The sequence below is a fragment of the Macaca thibetana genome, chromosome 9, assembly GCF_024542745.1.
Source record: "Macaca thibetana thibetana isolate TM-01 chromosome 9, ASM2454274v1, whole genome shotgun sequence".
Lineage (NCBI taxonomy): Eukaryota > Metazoa > Chordata > Mammalia > Primates > Cercopithecidae > Macaca > Macaca thibetana.
Window position 1 is genome coordinate 118,985,803 of NC_065586.1, and position 22,835 is coordinate 119,008,637.

General features: G+C 38.2%; 1 protein-coding gene across 1 annotated transcript; it reads right to left on the reverse strand.

Annotated features, from left to right (window-relative positions):
* Window positions 1–1,257: 1,257 nt before the first annotated feature.
* Window positions 1,258–19,800, reverse strand: C9H10orf88 (chromosome 9 C10orf88 homolog). The gene is made up of 6 exons (XM_050805429.1): window positions 19,421–19,800; window positions 18,183–18,386; window positions 17,307–17,379; window positions 13,669–13,875; window positions 6,108–6,562; window positions 1,258–3,006 (listed from the first exon to the last, which is right to left on the reverse strand). The coding sequence occupies exons 1-6, from the start codon at window positions 19,582–19,584 to the stop codon at window positions 2,772–2,774; spliced, it is 1,338 nt and encodes a 445-aa protein (XP_050661386.1). The 5' UTR covers window positions 19,585–19,800; the 3' UTR covers window positions 1,258–2,771.
* Between the last annotated feature and the right edge of the window lie 3,035 nt (window positions 19,801–22,835).

A 22,835-nucleotide genomic window follows, 5' to 3' on the forward strand; every position in this document is an offset into this window, starting at 1 on the left:
TGTTTTTCAGTTTCAAGGAAGGAAACTAATCTCCCTGTTAATCAAATGTTTTGGCAACTATGAAAAATACTGACCCTTAATAAATGACCCTGCATGGCTCCTTAACTGTAACACTTTTTTTTCTGTAGAGACAGGGCCTCACTATGTTTACTCAGGCTGGACTCAAACTCCCTGCCTCAGCCTCTCAAAGTGTGAGCCACCAGGCCCAGACAGACTATAATAGTTTAATTTCAGAAGTTTTCTACCTCACACTGGGAAGCCAAACTAAATCAGCCATTTGAAATAGAAATACTTCTAGGGGCTGGGTGCGGTGGTTCACGCCTGTAATCCCAGAACTTTTTGAGGCTGAGGTGGGTGGATCATTTGAGGTCAGGAGTTCAAGACCAGATTGACCAACAGGGTGAGACCCCGTCTCTACTAAAAATACAAAAATTAGCCAGGCATGGTGGTGTGCGCCTGTAATCCCAGCTACTCAGGAGGTTGAGGTAGTTGAATTGCTTGAACCCAGGAGGCGGATGTTGAAGTGAGACGAGATCGCACCACTGCACTCTAGCCTGGGTGACAGAGTGAAACTCTGTCTTAAAAAAAGAAAAAAAAAGAAATACTTTCAGGGATATTTTGTCTTTGACTTTTAACATAAACACTAAGCTAATTCAAATAACGGTTCCTCTATGTTATGCTGGCATTGTTCCAAATAACAAATGCATAAGAGTATGTAGAGAAATCACAAATTTATCAAATTTCAAATTGCCAAATATTACTCTTTAAAATTATTGTGATCTTGCTTCCCAATTACTTCATCATCAAATGCATGCAGAAGGAATTCAGAATTGGCCTTTCAACTGTCTGCCTCTAACTTCATTCATCATCCTTGCTTGGAATACAGTAATTGCTACTACATCATAGCGAGGCACTTGGTGAATCAATGAACAGACTGCAACTATCACAAGATGCAGGACTATCAACTAACAGATTCAAACTTGAGACAGACTTCTCAATGAGAACGGAGATACTATCTTATATATGTTATGAACATCCCATAAATAATGGCCCTTCAAGGACTAGCAAAAGGGATATGCAAATCCTGACATTACTATGGTCACAGTTTGTTCCATATACTGTATCACCTTTGTAGTATGATAAAAATGAACAAACAGCATATAAATTAGCCCTCCTTTTGTTACCAACAAAGCTGGTCCTCCAGAAGATGGGGTCTTTCCCTGTTGGGTGTCACAAAGCCGATACATGAAACCAAAAAAGAGTGACAAACAGTGCAGGTTTTATTCAATTGCCACAGAATTGAGAAGCAGGAGCATGGCTCACAAATCAACTTTTCAACTAATGAGGAGTGAGGGGGTTAAAATATAATTTCTCTAGTAAAGGTGTTTCACATTAAAGCAAAGGGAGGAATATTCATGGATTTTTCAGAAATGGGCAGGGAACTTCCTAAAACCAGAGTGCTGCCTTCCTTTTTGTCCTTTCATGGCTTCTTCTGGTCATTGTCATGGCGATTGTCAACTGTCATGGAGCTGGTGGGAGTGTCATTTAGCACAGAAATAAGATTATAAAAAGGCTGAGGTCTTTTAAAAGTCATTTGGTCAGCTATCGCGGTTGTAACCAGTCTCCTCTGGTCTGGTTACAAAGGGAACTTTTCAACACAGGCACCCTGTTTCTTAAAGATAAGCAGAGTTATTGGGGCAGGGTAAAAATTCAGTTATGTCACGCAGGAATTACATCAGGTAACACTTTTAAAGAAGAAATTTGCCAAAACATTAAATGAGTATTCAAATAAGACATCTGAAGTAAAGATTAGTTGAAAATAAAACAGTTCTACTAACTAAAGACAAGTAGTTCCCAGAGCAGGTGCATTTATTTTTATATGCAAATATATCACACTTCAATGCATATACAATAGTTACAACATCCAAAACCTAAGCCTATCAGAGAGAATTGCAATCCCTTGACTCATATGTGTTCATCCTTAAATGGAGAGCCTCAGTATTTCATACAATAAACATGCCAGAAAAGGATTCTGGGGAGAAACCCCGTATCAGCTCAAAAGGAGAGGTTTTCTTACACTGTCTGGAGTTGTTACTGAGGTCAAACAAGATGACTGCATCTGTTTTACAGGAAACATCAAATCCAAAGTACTAATCATAACAAGGACTAGGCTGGTTCTGATGTTTACTTTCCTACCTACAGCTACTCTGTAATGAAACAAATAATATTAACAGCCCCAGAGTGAACTAATTTTACACATGCCAAATATCACATCTTATTCATTATCTCAGATAAGTAATACAAAACGTAAACTGGTAATCTGAATTAAAGGCTCCAAGTCTTAAGTATCCAATTTTCCAAGACAATTAGAAAAAGAAAAAAATTCAAATACTCTAAGCATTATTTTTCATACTTCTAAGACTATAAGATATTCATATAAATAAAAATTATACTTAAACACATATACAATACAAACTAATGAACTGTATTAGAAATCCTCAAGCATTTTGAACTCAACCCAAGTATACATACATTTCTGTAAGACTGAAAAATATCGTGAGCAAAAATAATTTGACTGTATCATATTAACTCGGTGTACAGTACTGGATTTAAAATAACAAGTGTAGTAAAAATGAAAACTGAGGTCACTTTGTGTAAGACAATGATCCCTCAAAGGACATTAAATACTTGCTTTTTATAAATATTTTTGGGTTTTGGCTTTGTAATAAATATGTAATAAATATCTGCAGTACACTGTTTATGTTGAGAGCTTATCTTTCTCCATTTGAAAGTCTTTCTCCAGAGTCATAATGTCTCAGAGGTATCCCAGTGGGCGGGGAGTTAGGATTTTGCAGCAAATCCATTAACAAAGCAATCTTATCATCAATGTGCTCCTGGAGTTTATATATTCGCTGGTCAATGTAATCCATAAGTTTCTTTTCCATCAGTTCCATATTTTTAGAAAGAATCTTTTCCAAGTAGGAGCAAACAGGTTGCTCTTCCATTCTAAAAATACATTTTTAAAAATATGTAAATTTTCCCTAATATTACAACAAAATCAACCAAGCTTATAAAACGAACAGCCAACATAAATTGCTGAGATTTGTCTCCACAGCGTGCTCTGTCTTCTTACAACGCATTTCTAGGTTCTAATATATATTCACAATAGGCAACCACAGCCCTAAATGCCCAACACATTATTGTTTAATTCTTTTTTAGTATACAATTGAACAGAAATATTAAAGTGAAAAGGAACCCCCAAAGAGCAAGTCTTTAGAAAGGGTCTTTTTGATTTTGAGTTCCAAATCAAAACTGATCTTGCCCAATTTTCTTCTAAAGTCAACATGTGTATTTTCTAATACTTCCCCAAGCAACCCTATAAAGTTTTTCTTCCTTCATACAAACAACCTTACTAAACTACTGGAAGGTTATTTTTTAACCTGATATAAAAACACTTGAGAATTTAACTAGAATGGGCAAACTAACAAAATAAATAAAAAGAACATCAATTTCTAACGTTCACCATGAACATTAGAATAGTAAGTCTCAGGACAGGCACGGTGGCTCACGCCTGTAATCCCAGCACTTTGGGAGGCCAAAGTGAGTGGATCACTTGAGGTCAGGAGTTCGAGACCAGCCTGGCCAACATGGTGAAACTCTGTCCCTTACTAAAACTACAAAAATTAGCTGGGCATGGTGGTGGGCGCCTGTAGTCCCAGCTACCTGGGAGGATCGCTTGAACCCAGGAGACAGAGGCTACAGTGAGCCGAGATTGCGGCACTGCACTCCAGCCTGGGTGATAAAACAAGACTCTGTCTCAAAGTAAGAACAGGAACTCTCAGAGAATGTGGTCCGCAGAACCTTGGGGTCTCCATGATTCTTTTGGGAATTCACTGAGGTCACAAGTAGGTTTATACTAAGATATTATTTGACTTTTTCATCCTCATACTCATGAAAGAGGCTACAAAATATATGTTACTGCTCTGATGACTAACAGAATCTGTAGTTGTGTATTCTTCTCTTTCCTAAAATTTCACAAAGGAGTAGAGATTTAGTGTATAAATATATGCTTTTTCAGAGATTAATCCACTCTGTTCTCAGTATTCCTACTGTACTCTTACTAGTTATATTTGACTATACATGTATGATTCAATATATATAAGGCAGCCAAAAGCTATTATGTATAGATTCACGTACATTTAAAATAATACTATTCTCAATAAAATTTTAAAATCTGGCTTTTTTTCATAAAGACTGTTATTTATGTTAATACACAGTGGGTTTATTGTTATTTTTAAACAAATATTTTTATGTAGCCTACATAAGTTTATTGGAGTCCTCAATTATTTTTAAGAGTGTAAAGAACAAAAGTCTGAGAACTACTACTCTAGAATACACCAAAGAGAGTTTTTAGGAAACTCTTTTATTTTGAAATAATTATGGATTCACAGAAAGTTGCAAAGATACTAGCTTCTCAGTGCCCTTTATCCAATCCTCCCAATGGTTACATCTTATCTACCTATAATCCAATATCAAAACCAGGAAATTGATATTAGTATGTGTGTGTATAGTTCTATGCCATTTTATCACATGTACACATATTTATTTAACCACAACCATAATCAAGAGGCAGAACCATTCTTTAACTACAATGATCTCCTTCCTGCTACCCCTCTATTGTCATATCTACTTCCCTAAAATCTTCTTTCCCTAATACCTGGTAACCATCAATATGTTGTTCATCTCCACAATTTTATTATTTTGAAAATGTTATAGAAGTGAGATCATACAGTATGTGACCTTTTGAGATTATCTTTTGTCACTCAGCAAAACGCCTTTGAGAGATGTCCATGTTGTTTTTTACTGCTCATCAGCATTGCATGATATGGATGTACCACAGTTTAACCATTCACCTATTGCTAAGACATTTTAGTTGGGACTTTTGGGATATTACAAAGAAAGTGTCTAATTAACAACTGTGTACAAGTTTCTGTGTAGACCTGAGCTTTCATTTCTCTGGGATGTCCAGGAGTATAACTGCTGGGTTGTATGGTAACTGTATGTTTAGTTTTTAAGATATTGTCAAAATAATTTTTAGAGTGACTGTACCATTTTATATTCCTACCAACAATGTATGAGAGATCCAGTTCCCACACATCTTTGTCAGCATTTGGTATTGTTACCATTTTTAAAATTTAGCCATCCAAATATGTAGTGATACCTTGTGGTTTTAATATGCATTTCCCTAATAGTCATGAAATCAGTGTTGATCAACTTTCCGTGTACTTATTTGCTACTTGTATATCCTGTCTGTTGAAATGACTATTCTTTTGCCCATGGTTGAATTGGATTATTAGGTTTTATTTTTATTTTCTTAGTTTTGAGAGTTCTTCATGTACTTCAGATACAGGTCATTTGCTGGATTTGTACTTTGCAAAGAATTTCTCCCAGTTTGTATTTTAATTCCCTTAACAGGGTCTTTCACAGACAAAAGTTTTACATTTTGATGGGGCCCAATGTATCAGTTTTTTATTTTATGGATCATGCTTTTGATGTCATATCTGATAACTCATTAGGAACATACTAAATACTTAGCTACCTCTTAATCAAATATGTACTGCCAAAATAAGGGATTAAGAGACTGGGGATAATAGCCTGTTAACTACAAATTATTATTATCGTAATATAGTTTTTTAATAATTCAGGAATTTGCCTAGATCAAACATAATCTTCAAGGAAAATGTCACAATGACATGCTTAACATACCCAGGCACAAAATAGTACAAATATATAAAAACAACATAAAGATTATGATTCCCACAGCTCCCTTCCATTCATGCAAATTACTTTCTATTCCAACTGTGAACGAATACTTGTGACCCTTCCACAAAATGCCTGAGAAGTGTGCAAAACCTCCAGTTATAGGGACTTCTTTCAAAGTAATCCATTAGTTATCCCCTTTAAGTGTTAATGGTAAAATGTAAAACTTGCTAAAATTTTCTCTGGAAACGCATTTTAGGAGTACTCATTGAGACAAATCTGTTTCCTTTTATCTGATTTTTCCACCTACCAAATCAAAACTTCACACGTCTTAAAATAATACTTACCCAACACCAAGAATGCGTTCACCGTGCTTGGTGATGTTTTCCTGACACTCGGTCTTATTTCCCACACGGAGATGATTAACTTGACTACATAAATTCTGGAGAAAAGGTAGCAACTCAGAGTTAGGTATATTTGAGTTGTCACTTGCTTTCTTTGGTAAGAAAGAGGACATTGCATTTTTAAGATCATTTTCAAGAAGGGAATGGTTTTGAGGCACAATTTTACACTCATCAAGCTTGGTAGAATTCTCTCCACCAGGTAGTTGTGTACTTTTATCAATGTAAGTTTGTAAGTTTTCAGTCACATTCCCAGATGTCAATCCAGTTCTAAAAGGAAAAGGTGTGGAGGATGACTTGTCTAAGGCTCCTAAGGTAGATGAGGATTGTAGTCCAATCATATGCTTGTATCCAGAATTGCCCAACACCAACTGAAGCTGCTCTCCAATGGGAATACAATTCTAAACAAAGTAAACAAGTAAATGTTAATATTAATAATACTGACAGCTAACTTTTGGAGTAATTACTATGAGTTGGGCACTGTGTATTGTTTCATTTGATCCTCGAAACATCCTTATAAATACTATCCCACTAATACTATCCCAATATTAAGCTGAGGAGACCAAGGCTAAAGGTACGTAGCCAAGGTAACCAGCCAGTAAGTGGCAGAATTGGGACATGAATGCAGGCCACTTAACTCCAGTCATGACTTTCAATTATTTCATTGTAGTTTTTCCCAAAATAAAATATTAAATAAATACTAGCATGAATAGTCAAACTGCACTGACACTAACGTTTCCACTACAAATTCTCTTTATGATAATAAAATGTACTACTCTCAACTGAGTCACAAGAACAGATAAGTTTCTTAAAATTCAATTATATCATTCCCAACTGTCAAAATATGGTAAGTCACTGACTTTTATCCAGTAGACTCTTTTGCAATGAATTTTTCCTGGAAACTACACAGATAATTACGCTATTTAAAGTTAGATGCTCTATGGATACATTTGTGACATTTTCAATGACTGAAATTAGCTACTTCTGGCTGGGTTTAAGAATTCCCAGGATAATGAGAGTTGTTTTGCAGCCTCAATTCAACTGCTTATGCAGTATTATTTCCTGAGAAGATTCTGGCTTACCTTGAAAGGATGATTACAATATCTCCCTTTTATGCTCTTTAATTTTTCCATTAGATAAAAGAAAATACCTCTAGCCTAAGTGTTAAGGCATATGGCTCTACTCTAAATTCAAAACATAAAAGTCTACTATAGATTCTTATCGGGGGTATCATCCCACACTTATTGCTGTTCAACAGCTGGTGGAACAGACTGAAAAAGCAATATGTAAATTAGCTGAAGAAACTCAGTTCATATACTTACAGATATTCTAAAAAGTTATTACTAAACTAAGCCAGAACAACATTCATTTATTCAACAGATATTTACCAGGAATCTACTCTGTGCTAGGTGTTGTTTCAAGCACTGGAAATAAAGCAGTGAACAAAATAAATTAAAATCCCTGACCTCACAGAACCTGTATGACAAACTACAAAAGAAAAGAAGGAAAAAGGGGAAATAAAAGAAAGAAAGTAAGAGAAAGAGAAAAGAAGTGAAGAAGGAAGAAAGAAGAGAAAAAAATAAAGAAAAGAAAAGAAAGAAAAAATGTATCATGAAATGGAGATGGTGATAAATACTTTAGGGAAAAATAAAGTGGAAAGGAGAAAAATAAGGGCCAGGGAAGCTGGGGGAAGATTTGTAATGTCATGTCCCCATCTAACTTTTTACAAACTGCACTTTGGAAAAGTGCTCTTTATAGAGAAATGTTAACCTATTGTAAGTTTATCTTGTTTTATAAAATGCAAGTTTTGAATAAACCTGAATATTTAAATATTCCTGGAATAAGATGAATTAAGTAAAATTACAAAATGTTAACATTGGACAACTCCCCATAAGCTCAAAGGAAGTTATTCAGTTATAACAGGAAAGTCCATTTATTTCTCTATGACATTTCAAAACAAAATGTACAGTGGAAAACTACATTAAAAGTAATAATATTTACACTACAGTCAATATCAAAATTACGGGTGAACATTAAGGAGGCAGAACATTTAAACAGAAAAATCTACATGTAAAGGTATTTGCTATGTAAATTTTTCCTTTCTGACATATAATATTCTGTTTATAAAAATTCACTGATTATGAAAATTAGTCATTGGTTAAGAATGTAAAATAGTACAGTAGTGATGAAAAACAGTATGGAGGCTCCTCAAAATATTAAAAATAGAACTACTATATGATCTAACAATCCCACTTCTGGGCGTATATCCAGAAGAACTGAAATTGGGATCTCAAAAAGATTATCTGCACTCCCACGTTCACTGCAGCAGTACTCACAACCGCCAAGATACAGAAACAACCTAAATGTTCACTGACTGATGTATTGATAAAGAAAATGAAATATCATTGAATGAATATCATACAATGAAATACCATTCAGCCTTTGAGAAGAAGGATATTTTGTCATGTGACAATATGATCAATCTGGAATACATGCTAAGTGAAATAAGCCACGTACAGAAGAATAAATAATGGATGATTCCACTAATGTGACGTATCTAAAATAATTAAATTCAGAAAGAGAGAGTAGAATGGTGGTTGCTAGGAGATGGGGGGAAGGAGAAACGAGGAATGGCTATTCAGTGAGTATAAAGTTACAGCTTTACAAGATGAATCTGTTTTACAGACCTTCTGTACAATAGGGTCTATAGTTAACAACACCATATTGTACATTTAAAAATTTGTTAAGAGGGTAGATCTCATGTTAAGTATTCTTACCACAATTTTAAAAAGGTCATTTTCTGAGATGAGAGCTCTTTAGATGATCTTTTCTCTTTGGATTAAATATCAAGAAATTCAGATACATCTACATGCCACCATAGGAAATGAAGAATTCTCAGGTGGCCGTGTTGGTTAAAATTCATGGTGAAGAAAAATTACTTATAAATAAAACTATAAAAATTTAAAGACACGGCCAAAATAAAAATACATCTAGTTTTATTTTTTCCTAAAGTCAAGATTTTAAAATAGAGAAATCAGACAGTAAACTAATATTCTCTAATTGTTTCCAAAATTTGTTCACAAACAATTGCTTCCTTTTAAAAATCTTCCATTAAAAGAGTTATTATTAAACTACAATGTACATAAAACTCACTTAGACATGACTGTTTAAAACACTGATTCCTGGACCCCACCCTCTGGGAATGAGTAGTGAGGGCCAGGAATCTGCATTTTGAAGACCTTCCAAAGGATTCTGACACAGGTGTTCAATGATGGACTGTACTTGAAAAAATACACTGCCCTAAATAAATTCTTAATAAAGCTCAAATCTCACAACTTGTCAAAGTCTTCATTTATCTTCAATATTCCTTTACAAAAGTATCTTCTAATTTCCTCTTTATCTCTAAACTTGAAAAAAAAAAGCCGTGTGCACTTAGTAACTCCACATCCCATATACCCAGTTACTACCTAAATACCTTACTACCTAATCCCTCACAACTTGGTTCATGTCTCGTCACTATTCATACTTACTCCCCGAGGATCTCCAAGAAACAGTTGATCAATTCAATAGGTGTGTGTGCATATACACACATATATACATGTATATATACATGTATATACACACATACACACACACACATATATATGTATGTATGTGTCACATTACAAAGTTTTGGTCAACAATGGACCCACATATGACAGTAGTCCCATAAGATTATAATGGAGCTAAAAAATTCCAATCGCCAAGTGGCATCACAGTAACACATTACTCACATGTTTGTGGCAATATTGGTGTAAACCAACCTATTGCACTGCCAGCCATATAAAAGCATAGCATGTTTTGGGAGGCTGAGACGGGCGGATCACGAGGTCAGGAGATCAAGACCATCCTGGCTAACACGGTGAAACCCCCTCTCTATTAAAAAAAAAAAATACAAAAAAACTAGCCAGGCGAGGTGGTGGGCGCCTGTAGTTCCAGCTACTCGGGAGGCTGAGGCAGGAGAATGGCATAAACCCGGGAGGCGGAACTTGCAGTGAGCCGAGATTGTGCCACTGCAGTCCAGCCTGGGCAACAGAGCGAAACTCCGTCTCAAAAAAAAAAAAAAAAAAAAAAAAAAAAGCATAGCATGTACAATTATGTACACCATATACTACACAGTAATAATAATAATAATAAATGACTATGTTGCTGGTTTATGTATTTATGATACTATATTTTTAGTCTTAAAGTATATTCCTTCTGCTTATATATTCTAAAAGTTAACTGTAAAACCACCTCAGGCAGGTCCTCTGGGAGGTCTTCCAGAAGAAGACATTGTTATTATACAATATGACAGCTCCATGGGTATTACTATCTCTGAAGATCTTCCAGTGGGGCAAGATATGGAGGTGAAAGACAGTGATACTTATGATCCTGACCCTCTGTAGGCCTAGGCTAATGTGAATGTTTGTGTCTTTGTTTTAAGCAAAAAAGTTTAAAAATTAAAAAAAAAAAATACAAAAAAAGCTTAATAGAAAAAGGATATAAAGAAACCAAATATATTTTTACAGCTATATAATGAGTTTGTGTTTTAAGCTAAGTGCTACTACAAAAGAGTCAAAAACATTTTTAAAATTTAAGTGTAAAAAGTTAAAAAGTTACAATAGGCTGGGCATGGTGGCTCACGCCTGTAATCCCACCCAGCACTTTGGGAGGCTGAGGAGGGTGGATCACCTGAGAACCTGGAGTTCAAGACCAGCCTGGCCAACATGGCAAAACACCATCTCTACTAAAAATAAAAAATTAGTCCGGTGTGGCGGCATGTGCCTGCAATCCAGCTACTACTACTAGGGAGGCTGAGGGAGAAGAAAGGCAGAGGTTGCTGTGAGCCAAGATCATGCCACTGCATTCCAGCCTGGGCGACAGAAGAAGACTGTCTCAAAAAAAAAAAAAAAATTACAATAAGTTAAGGTTAATTTATTATTGAAAAATAAAAAATGCTTTAAAAAATTTAGCATAGCCTAAATGTACAGTGTTTATAAAGTCTAAAGCAGTGTACAGTAATGTTCTAGGCCTTCATATTCAGTTACTGACTTACCTAGAGTAACTTCTAGTCCTGCGAGATTAGTTCATGGTAAGTGCCCTACAGAGGCGTGCCATGTTTCATCTTGCATACTACATTTTTACTGTACCTTTTCTATGTTTAGATACACAAATCCTTACCATTATAACTGCCTATTCTGTAAAGTAACATGCTATACAGGTTTGTAACCTAGGTAGATAGTAGGCTATATGATCTAGGATTCTGCAAGTACATACTATGATGGTTTCACAACCGTGAAATCCCCTAATCACCTATGTTCTCAGAACATATCCCCACTGTGAATTGACACATGACTGTGTATATGTACTTGGAGCCATAAACAAGACACATAAGTCTTGTTTGCATGAAGCTTATCTTTTAGTGAGATAAACATGCAACCAATACAAAAACAACAACAAAGTGGTCAAAAGAGCACTGATGAAACTGATATGGATTTGGAGGTACATGCTACTTTACACTGGTTGGCTAAGAAAGTTGTCATTAACGATGTAACATTAAAATGAGATCTGAATAAGAAAAATGCAGATACAGAAGTATCACAGAGAGGGGGTTCTGGACACAGAGAGCAGTTATGAGTGCAAAGGTCTGGAGGTGGGAATATATTTAGATTTTATGGAATATAAACATCAGAATGTCTGGAGCAAGCTACCCAAGGAAACATGGCAGGAGATGAGGTTGAGAAGGCAAGCAGGGCCTACATTTTAGAGATCAAGGTAAGGAATCAGGATTAACTCTAAGTACAAAGGGAGGCAAGCAGTCAGGGGGCTTTGCACAGGAGAAGGATGAGATCCAATTACCCTTTGAGGTCATTCTCGGTACATTGTGGAGAATGGATTGTAGCAGGGCAGGAGGGCCAGTTAGGAATCTCCTGAGGTGTCCAGGTGAGAACATGGTGTGGGAGGAAGAAAAGTACACATTTCCATCTTTTTTGAAATTCTTCTTTCTGTGGTTTCCATAATCTTCAGCTCTCCTGGTTCTCTTAACTCAGCCCATATTACAATACTGGGACATTAATATTTGTGAACCACACAAAATCTACAAGGAGTTCTTGCATTATTTAAAATTTTCACATCAATTCTGTGATCCCTACAGTGTTATCATTTAGATTTTGTATATGAGGAATTCATATTGAAAAAAATATGAATCAACTTGCCATAGGATGCAGAACTAAGAAGAGGCAGGACAAGAGCTTGAAGTCACTTTGCCTAACATCAAATCCTTTCTCTTGCTACTCTATCACACTGCTGCCTTCTACATTTCCGGTTACCTTTCTCCTCTCCCTGTATCTTTACAAATGCAGCTACTCTCCAAGGGTCTTTCTTCCTTGCTTCAGTCCCTCCCTTCACCACAGTACCTGTTAGCTACTGTGGGAACACCCCTAAACTTCCTTCCAGCCACTGAAAGTTCATTCCATTTCTCCTAATCCTCTGTTTCCAGATGTTTGCAACATACTTCCAGGGAATGTCTTATTCACAGCTAAAACTCAATGTTCCCAAAATTAAATTCCTTTTTCCTCCAAGCATCCTCCTCCTTTGGGCTGCATTTATATTATTAGCATCACCATCTTCAGAGCCTCGATTTCATGTTTAACTTGTTTTTTCTATCATAATACCAATATTAAGTTAGCTGTCAAGTCCCAATGGCTCCATCATTTTAGCATCTCACAATCCAGCATTATGTTACTATGTTCAATCTTAGACCTCATTCACTCTTATCTGGATGAGGGGAATAACGTGCAGCTTGTTGTCTTCTCCTTATAGTCTCACCTTCTTCAGATTCACCTTACACATGACAGTGGCTTAACATTTCTTGAAACATAAGTCAAAAACATCTACAAATTTAAAGTAGGATCCAAAGCTCTTTATGATCTAGCTGAAATCTACTTTAAACTTCCCCTATTACTGTTTTGCTTCAGAGAAATGAACTACTATTCATTTTTCAGCTATATCAAATTCTTCTAGCATTGAAGATTTTATTCACCTTATTTTTTGTCTGAAACGGCCTTCTTTCTAATTTACTTGCCTAATCCCACCCTTCATTTTAAAGGGCTAGATAAAATACCACTTCCTTTAGTGAGCCTTTCCTTAGTGTTTTCATCATTCCCCACTTACATGCTCCAGAATGTAAAAATTCTTAAAGACTACAGACTAACTGATCATCTTTGCACACTCAAAATTGCTCAAACCAGTGCCTTGTTCACTGCAAGAAAAAAAACTTGCTGAATGAATGAATTCATAAAAAGTATGAAAATGTGTAGTCAAAACACTTTGTAGAAGGGCAAATCTATAAAGTTAACTTCTATAAAACTAAAAGATAACAGTTAAATCAGTATAAAAGGAAAATTTTAAGTCATACATTTCTTTACAAAAAGCAATCGTTCTGAAATTGTCAATGGCATCTGGAAAGAAATCCATTTCTACTTACCCGCTGCTGAAATCTAACCATATCCATCAACTGCTGAGCTCCAGGAGATAACTTTGACCCCATGGATTCCATTATGGTTTGGACCTTGTCAAGGTCTATCCTTGATCCTAGAGCAGGAAAGCTTGTTGAAGAATTTGCCAAAACTGATCTCATGTGTACCACAACTTTACTGATGAACACACGCTGCCTTTCGCCAAAGGAGAGCAACTATTATAAAACAAAAGTTCCAGAAAATAATGATATTAAAAACAATCATCATTTAAGGTCACTTCTTGGTATCACCTAAACAAGAGTGAAGCATTCAAGAATCTAAAAACTAACTTCAAGTATATTTTAAACTTTTCTCTAGAACAGCAATAGTTAGGAAAAATTCCAATTTATCATGAGGCTCAGATGAACTATTTAAATAAAAGAGTCCTTTCAAAAATTAAGACTTCATGTACAATAACAAATGAGGTGGTTAAATAAATGTTTACCTATTTAAAGAACTAAAAATAAACTACAATAGTCCCTCTTTACCTGTGGAGAATGTGTTCTAAGACCTCCAGTGGCTCCCTGAAACTGCATATAGTACCAACCTCTATATTTTTTCCTATACATACATACCTATAATAAAGTTTAATTTATAAATTAGGTATAGTAAGCGTTTAATAATAAAACAGAATAATTTTGACAATATAATAAAAGTTATGTATATGTTACTGCCCATTAGCCACTTATAGCCAAATGTATCATCAGAAGGTCAATCATTACCTTTCCTGTAATGATGTGATATGGTAAAATGCCTACATAATGAGATGGAGTGAGGTGAATGATATAGGCATTGTAATACAGCACTAGGCTACTACTGACCTTCTGATGATACATTTGGCTGTAAGTGGCTAATGGGCAGTAACATATACAGTAGGGATACACTAGACAAAAGGATGATTCATGTTCCAGACAGGACTGAGCAGGATGGCAGGAAATTCCATCATACTACTCTGAATGAAGCACAATTTAAAACTTATGAATTGTTTATTTCTGAAATTTTCTATTTAATATGTTTGGACCTCGGCTGACTGTGGGTAATGGAAACCGGGGAAAGTAAAACCGCAGATAAAGGGGAACTACAATATACCTACCAATCTGAGACCTTAACATACCACAACTTGCTACTTAACAAAAAATAAGACTGGCCAGATGCCCATGCAAAATGTTTACTGAAATAATAAGTAAAATTCAATCCTTTCAAATTCAGAACTATAAGAGAATATCAGAATGATGTAACATAGCTTGCTGGATTACACATAGAAATGACGACTTCAAGGGTGATTTTCTAACTTGTTAAAGGACACTCAATTAGTAAAGGACCAGCTTGAAACCTAGCTCTTTTGGCTTCTATCCCTGTAGTTTATCCAACATTTTATTCTGTCCATATTTCTGAAACGAGACATTTCATTTGTGGTACAGACAACAGAGTAGCAAAATTGAAAGGGAACAGGCTTTAGAATCAGACAAACCTGAGTTTAAATTATGACTCTGGTACTTACAACCTGTGTGACCCTGGGCAAATGCTAAATCTGAGTCAGGATTAAAATGAGAGAAGACAGTAGCAATGATTTCACATAGTTGTTGTGAGGATTATATGTTAAAATGTCCAGTAGCGACCACTAAGTGCTCAAAAACTTGTAAGTGCTCAAAAACCTTGCGTCAGAACAAGCTTTCCTATCAATCCTAGAGTTTCCCTGAAATAACCCTTTGCATTCCCATGTACTTTCATAGAACAGTTTAAAAAAAAAAACCATTCACCTTCAGAGACACACACAGGTTCATATATCAAACAAGGACATAGGTCAATACAGACTCATGATCCAAGATCTCTTGAGTGTTGAACCAAAGACGTGACTGTCTTCAACATTTTAAGGAAACACCCTATTAACCTCCTACCTCTCAACTTCTCTGTAGTTCCCCTTTCTCTTCTTAACCCCATGGCCTTTTTCAGCATTAAATATAATACTTATTATACTCATTGGTCTCCTTATTGTCTGTCTCGCCCACTAGAACACAAGCAACATAAGGGCAGACATTTCAGTTTATTTACTTATTGCTAATTCCTAAATGACTGGTATAGTACCTGACATTAAGAGGCACTCAAATCTTTGTTGAATGAATATATCACTTTATTCAAATGGTTTTAGAAGTTATTTAATATATACTATCCAAAACAACATCTTGGGATAATCAGTTCCGTGAGTTTGCTATCTGCCTGTGAAAATCACTTATTTTTTCTTATTGTAAAAATAAGTTTCAATCTTCTATAAGTAATGATAGTAAGTACAGAATTTTAGAGATAAAAAAAATCCAAGAATTTTCTTCAGCTAATTTTACCCCTGAGATAGGTCCAAAATTTACCCAAGACTAATCCACTAGTCAGCGACAGAACTGAATTAACACTCAGGGCTGAGGACTTCCAACTCATTACCTTATCCCTAGACTCTGAAGACACAACTAACAGTTACCTTAACAATATTTTTCATGCTGAAGACAACAGTCTAATCTCTTAAACTTATTGGTTCTCTTGCTTGAAACTTCTCTAATTTCATTCTTTTTTTTTTTTTTTTTTTTTTTTTGAGACGCAGTCTCGCTCTGTCGCCCAGGCTGGAGTGCAGTGGCCGGATCTCAGCTCACTGCAAGCTCTGCCTCCCGGGTTCACGCCATTCTCCTGCCTCAGCCTCCCGAGTAGCTGGGACTACAGGCACCTGCCACCTCGCCCAGGCTAGTTTTTTGTATTTTTTAGTAGAGACGGGGTTTCACCGTGTTAGCCAGGATGGTCTCGATCTCCTGACCTCGTGATCCACCCATCTCGGCCTCCCAAAGTGCTGGGATTACAGGCTTGAGCCACCGTGCCCGGCCAATTTCATTCTTTTATAAATGGGGCCAAAACTGCTTATGGGTTTTTGCCACCACTATACAGAGTTTTTAAAAATGTTTTTTGCTCAATTTCCCAACACTTCAAAATACACAGCACTACTATATTAACAATACATTATCCAAAGTTAATAAATGGTCAAATTCTATTTTTATTATTTTTTTAGTGAGATGGGGTTTCACTCTGTTGCCCAGGTTGGTCTTGAACTCGTGGGCTTGAGCAATCCTCCCACCTCAGCCTCCTGAGTAACTGGGATTATAAAAATGTACCACTGCACGTGGACTCATCGTTAAATTTTAAGAGAAAAAGTCTACTCCCTGGTCACCGGGTGAAAAATTAAAAAAAAAAATTTTTTTTTAATACAATGTTAAAAAGGGCTGATAATTTTTTAGAAAAGCAATTTCTTTTTATATGTTTACTAAGTATTTCTGAGCCTCATCTCTACTAAAAATTAAAAAACACCAGGCATCGTGGTGCATGCCTGTAGTCCCAGCTACTCAGGAGGCTGAGGTGGGAAGTTAGCTTGAGCCGGGAGATGAGGTTGCAGTGAGCCATGATTGTCCCGCTGCACTCCAGCCTGGGCAACAGAGCAAGATACTGTCTTGAAAAAAAAACAAAAAAAAACAAGCAAGTTGGACTAATTGTATTACTAATCCAAAAGAAAACAAGCATACACAGAGTACAAAAACAACTTAGTTGTCAAATTAGTTAACAACTGACAACTTACCTTTATTTTACAAGCATGTGTGGAGGACTCCAATTTTAGATATTTTTTGTACAAAATAACCTTTTCATGTTCACTAAAAATAAAAAAAGAATTAATTTTTTTTACTTACATATGTTGTCACTTTTAATATTTACACTTACAAATAAATGTTTCCAGAACAGTATTTAAATCCTAAGATTCAGTTTTCCTGGTGAGGCATGAAGAGTTGGGATCCATTACTGAAGCACATTGCCTATGACTACATCTACCACTTACTAGGCTCAATGAGAAAATTACATTATACAACATAGGTACAACCATGTAGCCAGACTGTATTTTAAAGCTCAATAAACACAGCAATTGTTTCCAACATGCAGGATACAAAACAGTCATATTTTGGGTTACATTAAAGACACACTGGGGAAAAATCTTCATAAGAAAAAAAATTACAAGTTGCGTTACAGGTTAATAAATAGGTTTATGTAGCACAGTCTTAGATCCCTCCACCATTTCTAATGGGCTTCCAAGAAGAAAATGTGTTCAAAGTTCCAGACTGACTACCAAGTTAACTTTTGGAAGACAGACTGCTGTGAGTTTAAGGAAAGAGACACACCTCTCAAAATTTCATTCTAATAAAACTCTTCCACTAACTAGCTATGACCTCCTACCAATTCACCTCCACTGTTAGTTCTAAACTTCAACATTTAAAAAATAACCAGGCTGATCTACACTGTCTTTAAGATCTCTAAAGTTCTAAACTTCTATGCCTACTGGCACATTTTTATCTTTTCTCCCATAACATATGGCATCAATGTCAGAATCAATAATTATTGCAAAAAGTGAGAAAACTCAAAACACTAATTCAGAAGAACATTTTCCCGTGTACAAGCCACACACCTGTCATCCAGGACAGTACAAACATTCTTGCCCCTACTGGTTCCACAGTACTCCTCTCCTAAGTACACTTCCATATTTCTTGCTGAACTTAAAATGCCAATAGAAGCGATTTCTTCACCTCCATCAGGGCCACACCTCAGGTAAAGGAAGCAGGGCTTTTCATCTTGGTTGTTCAGGTTTCTCTTCAAAATCACCAGATCCTGGCTGAGAGGAAAATTGGTGAAAACATCACACAGTATACTTCTCTGAACATGACTCATAACCCACTTGTTAGATCATGAGGTTGCTTTCTTCTTCTTCTTTTTTTTTTTTTTTTTTGAGACGGAGTCTCTCTCTGTCGCTCAGGCTGGAGTGCAGTGGCCCGATCTCTGCTCACTGCAAGCTCCGTCTCCCGGGTTCACGCCATTCTCCTGCCTCAGCCTCCCAAGTAGCTGGGACTACAGGTGCCCGCCACCACGCCCGGCTAATTTTTTTGTATTTTTAGTAGAGACGGAGTTTCACCTTGTTAGCCAAGATGGTCTCGATCTCCTGACCTCGTGATCCGCCCGCCTCGGCCTCCCAAAGTGCTGGGATTACAGGCGTGAGCCACCGCGCCCGGCAGGGGCTTCTTTCTTCTAACTCACTTCCACTTGCCCTTGAGGTCCAAGCACCTTCCCAAGCATCCAACAAGCACTCAACACAGAATTCACACGGAAATGGAGGTGTCACACATCAGGGCTTTCCCCTCTCATTTTTCCCTTAATCATCAACACTGTACTCAATCTCCTGCCATTGACTCTCGGATAATTACATAAATTACTGGACACCTACTGTGTGCACAGGAGTAGGAGCAGGGCACAATAAACGACAAAAGTGTATTTTTTTCGAAATTAAGTCGACGACGGTCGTCTATAGCTAGACGTTTTACACAGCCTATTTTGGTGGAGAGGAGGTGGCTTGTTTGAGGGTAGGTGGGCGGACTGACTTTGACAGCAGCCCTGAGGAGCTGTCACGCCTGTCCCGCACGTTTATGAAATTCCGAGTCCGGGTCACCTTCCCCCGCTCACGCCCGGGAGCCTCGGCCCCTTCCCGGCCGGACCCACCCCGGACCACCTCGCAGCTCCCCTCCCCCACTAGAGACCCGGCACCAACTGCTCTCCCGGATCCCGGGCTCAGATCCTCTCGCCTCCCCTCACAGCTCCCAGAGGAGCGGGGCAGTTGCCGCGCGTAGCGACCCCGTCCCCGTCGGCTCGGCGCACCCTGGAGCAGGCGGCGCCAGCAGCTCCTCCCAGTCGAAGTCACCGGGGCCGAGACCGGCCCGGGTGAGAAGGAGGTTGTGGGTCAGGGCCCCGCCTGCAACATCCCAAGAAGAGGCCAGCGTGGGGCGGCGGGTGAGGCCCCGGTCCTCGGTCCGTGTCTCCATTCTGCCGCCTTCAGTCAGGCCAGCCCAGCCCCGGAACCTCTCTTCCAGTGCTTGAATTTCCGCCGGTACAACGTGAAAGTGGGCTGCAAAGCGACTTCCGGCTCACTCCGCTTCAAGTACCGGCCACTTCTGGCTTTGGTTGGGAGAGCAGGCACCAGAGCTACGCATGCGCATGTGCCTGCTGGACTCAGGCGCGGCGCTCGTAGTGTGCGGGGAAGCGGGGGAGAGCGGAGCCTGTGGACTGGCAGACCCTCGCTCGCTCGCTCGCTCGCTCGCTCGCTGGAGACTATGCGCAGGCGCGGTGCACTGCGCGCCGGCACTAGGGTGTTTTTGCCGTTGGCTGTGGAGAAACAGCAGGCGGCGTGGACTGCCGTTGCTGAGCTGGTGTGGAATGTCTGTGGTCAGGTAGGTGTGGTCTCGTCGCTCTACGCGGCGTGCAAGACCGACTCCTGACCTCGTTCTTTCCCGAGGGGACGCCAGGGCCTTTTCTGCCTCCGCTCCGTCGGGTCTGCAGCGTTTGTGGCAGCGAGCGCGGTGGAGGCGCTGCCAATTCTGGTTATTTTTACTCCGAACTCTCCTAGCCTCCCTCACACATATTCTCGCGTTAGAGTGGAGGTTGAAGCGGATGATGAGGTTTTGGGGTTGAAGGGCGTCTGTGATGGGCATTGAGCCATGCTGGCCTTCGCCGGGTGCCCATCTCAGCTGACACCCCCTGACCCCATGTGTGACCTGCCCCTCGGGCCGCGGGAACCCTGGCAGCCAGGACTGGACGCTCTGGGTGACAGAAATCTGAAATGCAAGAAAGACCCAGGGACCGAAGGCAGGGGCTGCACCGTGAGTAGTGTGGAAAGGGGGTCTCAGGACTCTGTTGAAGTAGAATGTGAATTCAGTCTTGAAGAAGCTTAAGGCTATGGATACAGAATAGTGGGAGCAGATGGAACTTTCTAGATGCCCCACAGGATGGGACTGTATATAGTGTGCCCCCTCATCCTCTTCCTGTAGAGGCTTGTGCAGATTATTTTTCTGTCTTTTGAAAAAAGGAAACTCTGAAATTCCACTCGTCTATAATCTAGAGTTCCAAAGTTGTATTTAAGGTGGTATCCTCTCTAGGAAATAACGTTTTTGCTCACCCATAATCTAATTTTGTTTCAGAGCTGTCTATTCTGTGTTCATGACTCAGTGCACATTACTTTAATCTTTTTGCTTATGTTTTCATTTGAGTTTATGTACTAGGTCGTGTGCCCTCTAGCTAAAAACGAGAATAGAGTAACCTTTGTATTCTGTTTACCTGTGTCAAAGCAAGAAAAATGATGACCAACTGTATTTTTCTATAAGTAATCACCAGAATGTATGTATGATAGGTGAATTCACCAAGATTGGAAGAGAGAAATGTCACCAAAGGTCTATCATAGCAGAATTGCAAAGTCCTCGTTTGCAAAGGTTTTTTAATATTTCAGACTCATTCTAAGTTGTCTTTGTCATTATTTTTGTCGTGTACTTCCTGCTTCTTGTGGTCATAAGTTAACATTGATCCTAAAAATGTGGACAGTCAGAAGGAAAATAGGCTCTTCAGAAACTAATCTGCAATTTTATGAGCAATATCAATATTGTAAACTGGATTTTGACTTCCTTAAATAAAGCTGAATGGCTAGGAATCAGAAAATGAAAGATTCCTATGGTCTATCCTTTCCTTTATTTCCATAGAGCCAATAAACCACCAGTCTTCATTTTCCTAAAGAAAGATTTTCCTATCTCGCTTTTTCTGTTTCCAAGCACTAGCTTCATCTGAACAATTTCAGGAGTTTCTGTCAGTAGCTGTCATTTTCATTCCTTCCATTTCATTCTTTGCACTGCCCTTTTCTCCTTCTGATGATTGATGTTCCTGACTGAATCAACACCTTCACTCCTTAGCATAGCAGGCAGAGTCCTTTATACTATGAACCCTGCCTACCTTCCAGTTTCCTCTACCTAGAATGCCGTTTTTTTCAATAGTAGGAAAAATGCTATTTATCATGTGAAACCAAGCTTACTTCATCCTGCTATAGAATTAAACAAATTCCTCTGTGCTGCACTTACCACTTTTTTAGGTAGTATAATTCTCCCTTGGTGTCAGACTTTGCCAGTTTATATATCTGTGTTCCCTACTATCTGCATGCTTGCTGAGATTAGGCATTATGTTGAGTACAGGTTTGTTGTATGGAATTGATAGATTGGTGACAGCTTTTATCACATAAACTAAGAGCAGCAGAAAAAGGAAAATTAGTACATTCAATCTTAAGCTTTTTTCCAAAGCCAGGGTGGTTATGGTTCAAAGCTGACTTCAATCTTAATATGATCCATTATTCTTGTCATGAATTACAAATGAGTTTTTTGCTTTACTTTTCCCTTTGAAATAAATCATAAAATATAGTTGGTGATATGGTTGGCTGTGTCCCCACCCAAATGTCATCTAGAATTGTAGCTCCCATAATTTCCACTTCTTGTGCGAGGGACCCCATGGGAGATAACTGAATGGTGGGGGCAGTTTCCCTCATACTGTTCTCGTGGGAGTGAATAAGTCTTGGGAGATCTGATGGTTTATAAGGGGAAGCTCCTTTCACTTCGCTCTTATTCTCTCTTTCCTCTCCCTTGCTCTTCTGCCATGAGTGCGAGGCCTCCCCAGCCACATGGAACTGTGAGTGCATTAAACCTCTTTTTCTTTATAAATTACCCGGTTTCAGGTATGTCTTTATCAGCAGCATGAAGATGGACTGATACAGTTGGAAACTTCCCACCAGTAATGATATGCAAGAACTCAATATTTAGGAGCATATTTCAAATCTGTTTTCAGAATATGAGCCAACACACATTTGAAAGGTACATTTTAGAAAAAGTAACTTAGAGTACTAATTTTCTTGAGCACATTCATTTAGTAATGCCACAGTTTAGATGTTTTGACTATCTTAAGTAGAGTGAGTTCTTACTGTATATGCCCTGCATTTTACACAGGAGTATACTTCCCAGCAAGGTGGTTATAGGAACTTCCTTCTCAGGACCACTCGAGTTGTACCTTTTCTCCTGCTTTCCCTCTCTTCTGGTCCTTGCAGGTCCCACAGTTGCCAGGAATTCCTTCTCACCCTGCTTCAGTACAGGGCCTGCAATTAAGGGAGGAGTGGAAAAGAACAACCTCCCTATCTTTTTCTCCCACCTTCATTTATAGCTGCTTTCTACCTCATTTTAACTGGAACCTCTGTTCTAGTTAGAATCATTGT

Coding starts and splice junctions, on each gene's coding strand:
- C9H10orf88 (XM_050805429.1), bottom strand. CDS start 19,584: ATGGAGACACGGACCGAGGACCGGGGCCTCACCCGCCGCCCCACGCTG. Junction 6,563..13,668: donor TGGTTAGATTTCAGCAGCGG/GTAAGTAGAAAT, acceptor TACTTTGTTTAG/AATTGTATTCCCATTGGAGA. Junction 3,007..6,107: donor GAACGCATTCTTGGTGTTGG/GTAAGTATTATT, acceptor ATGTATTTTTAG/AATGGAAGAGCAACCTGTTT.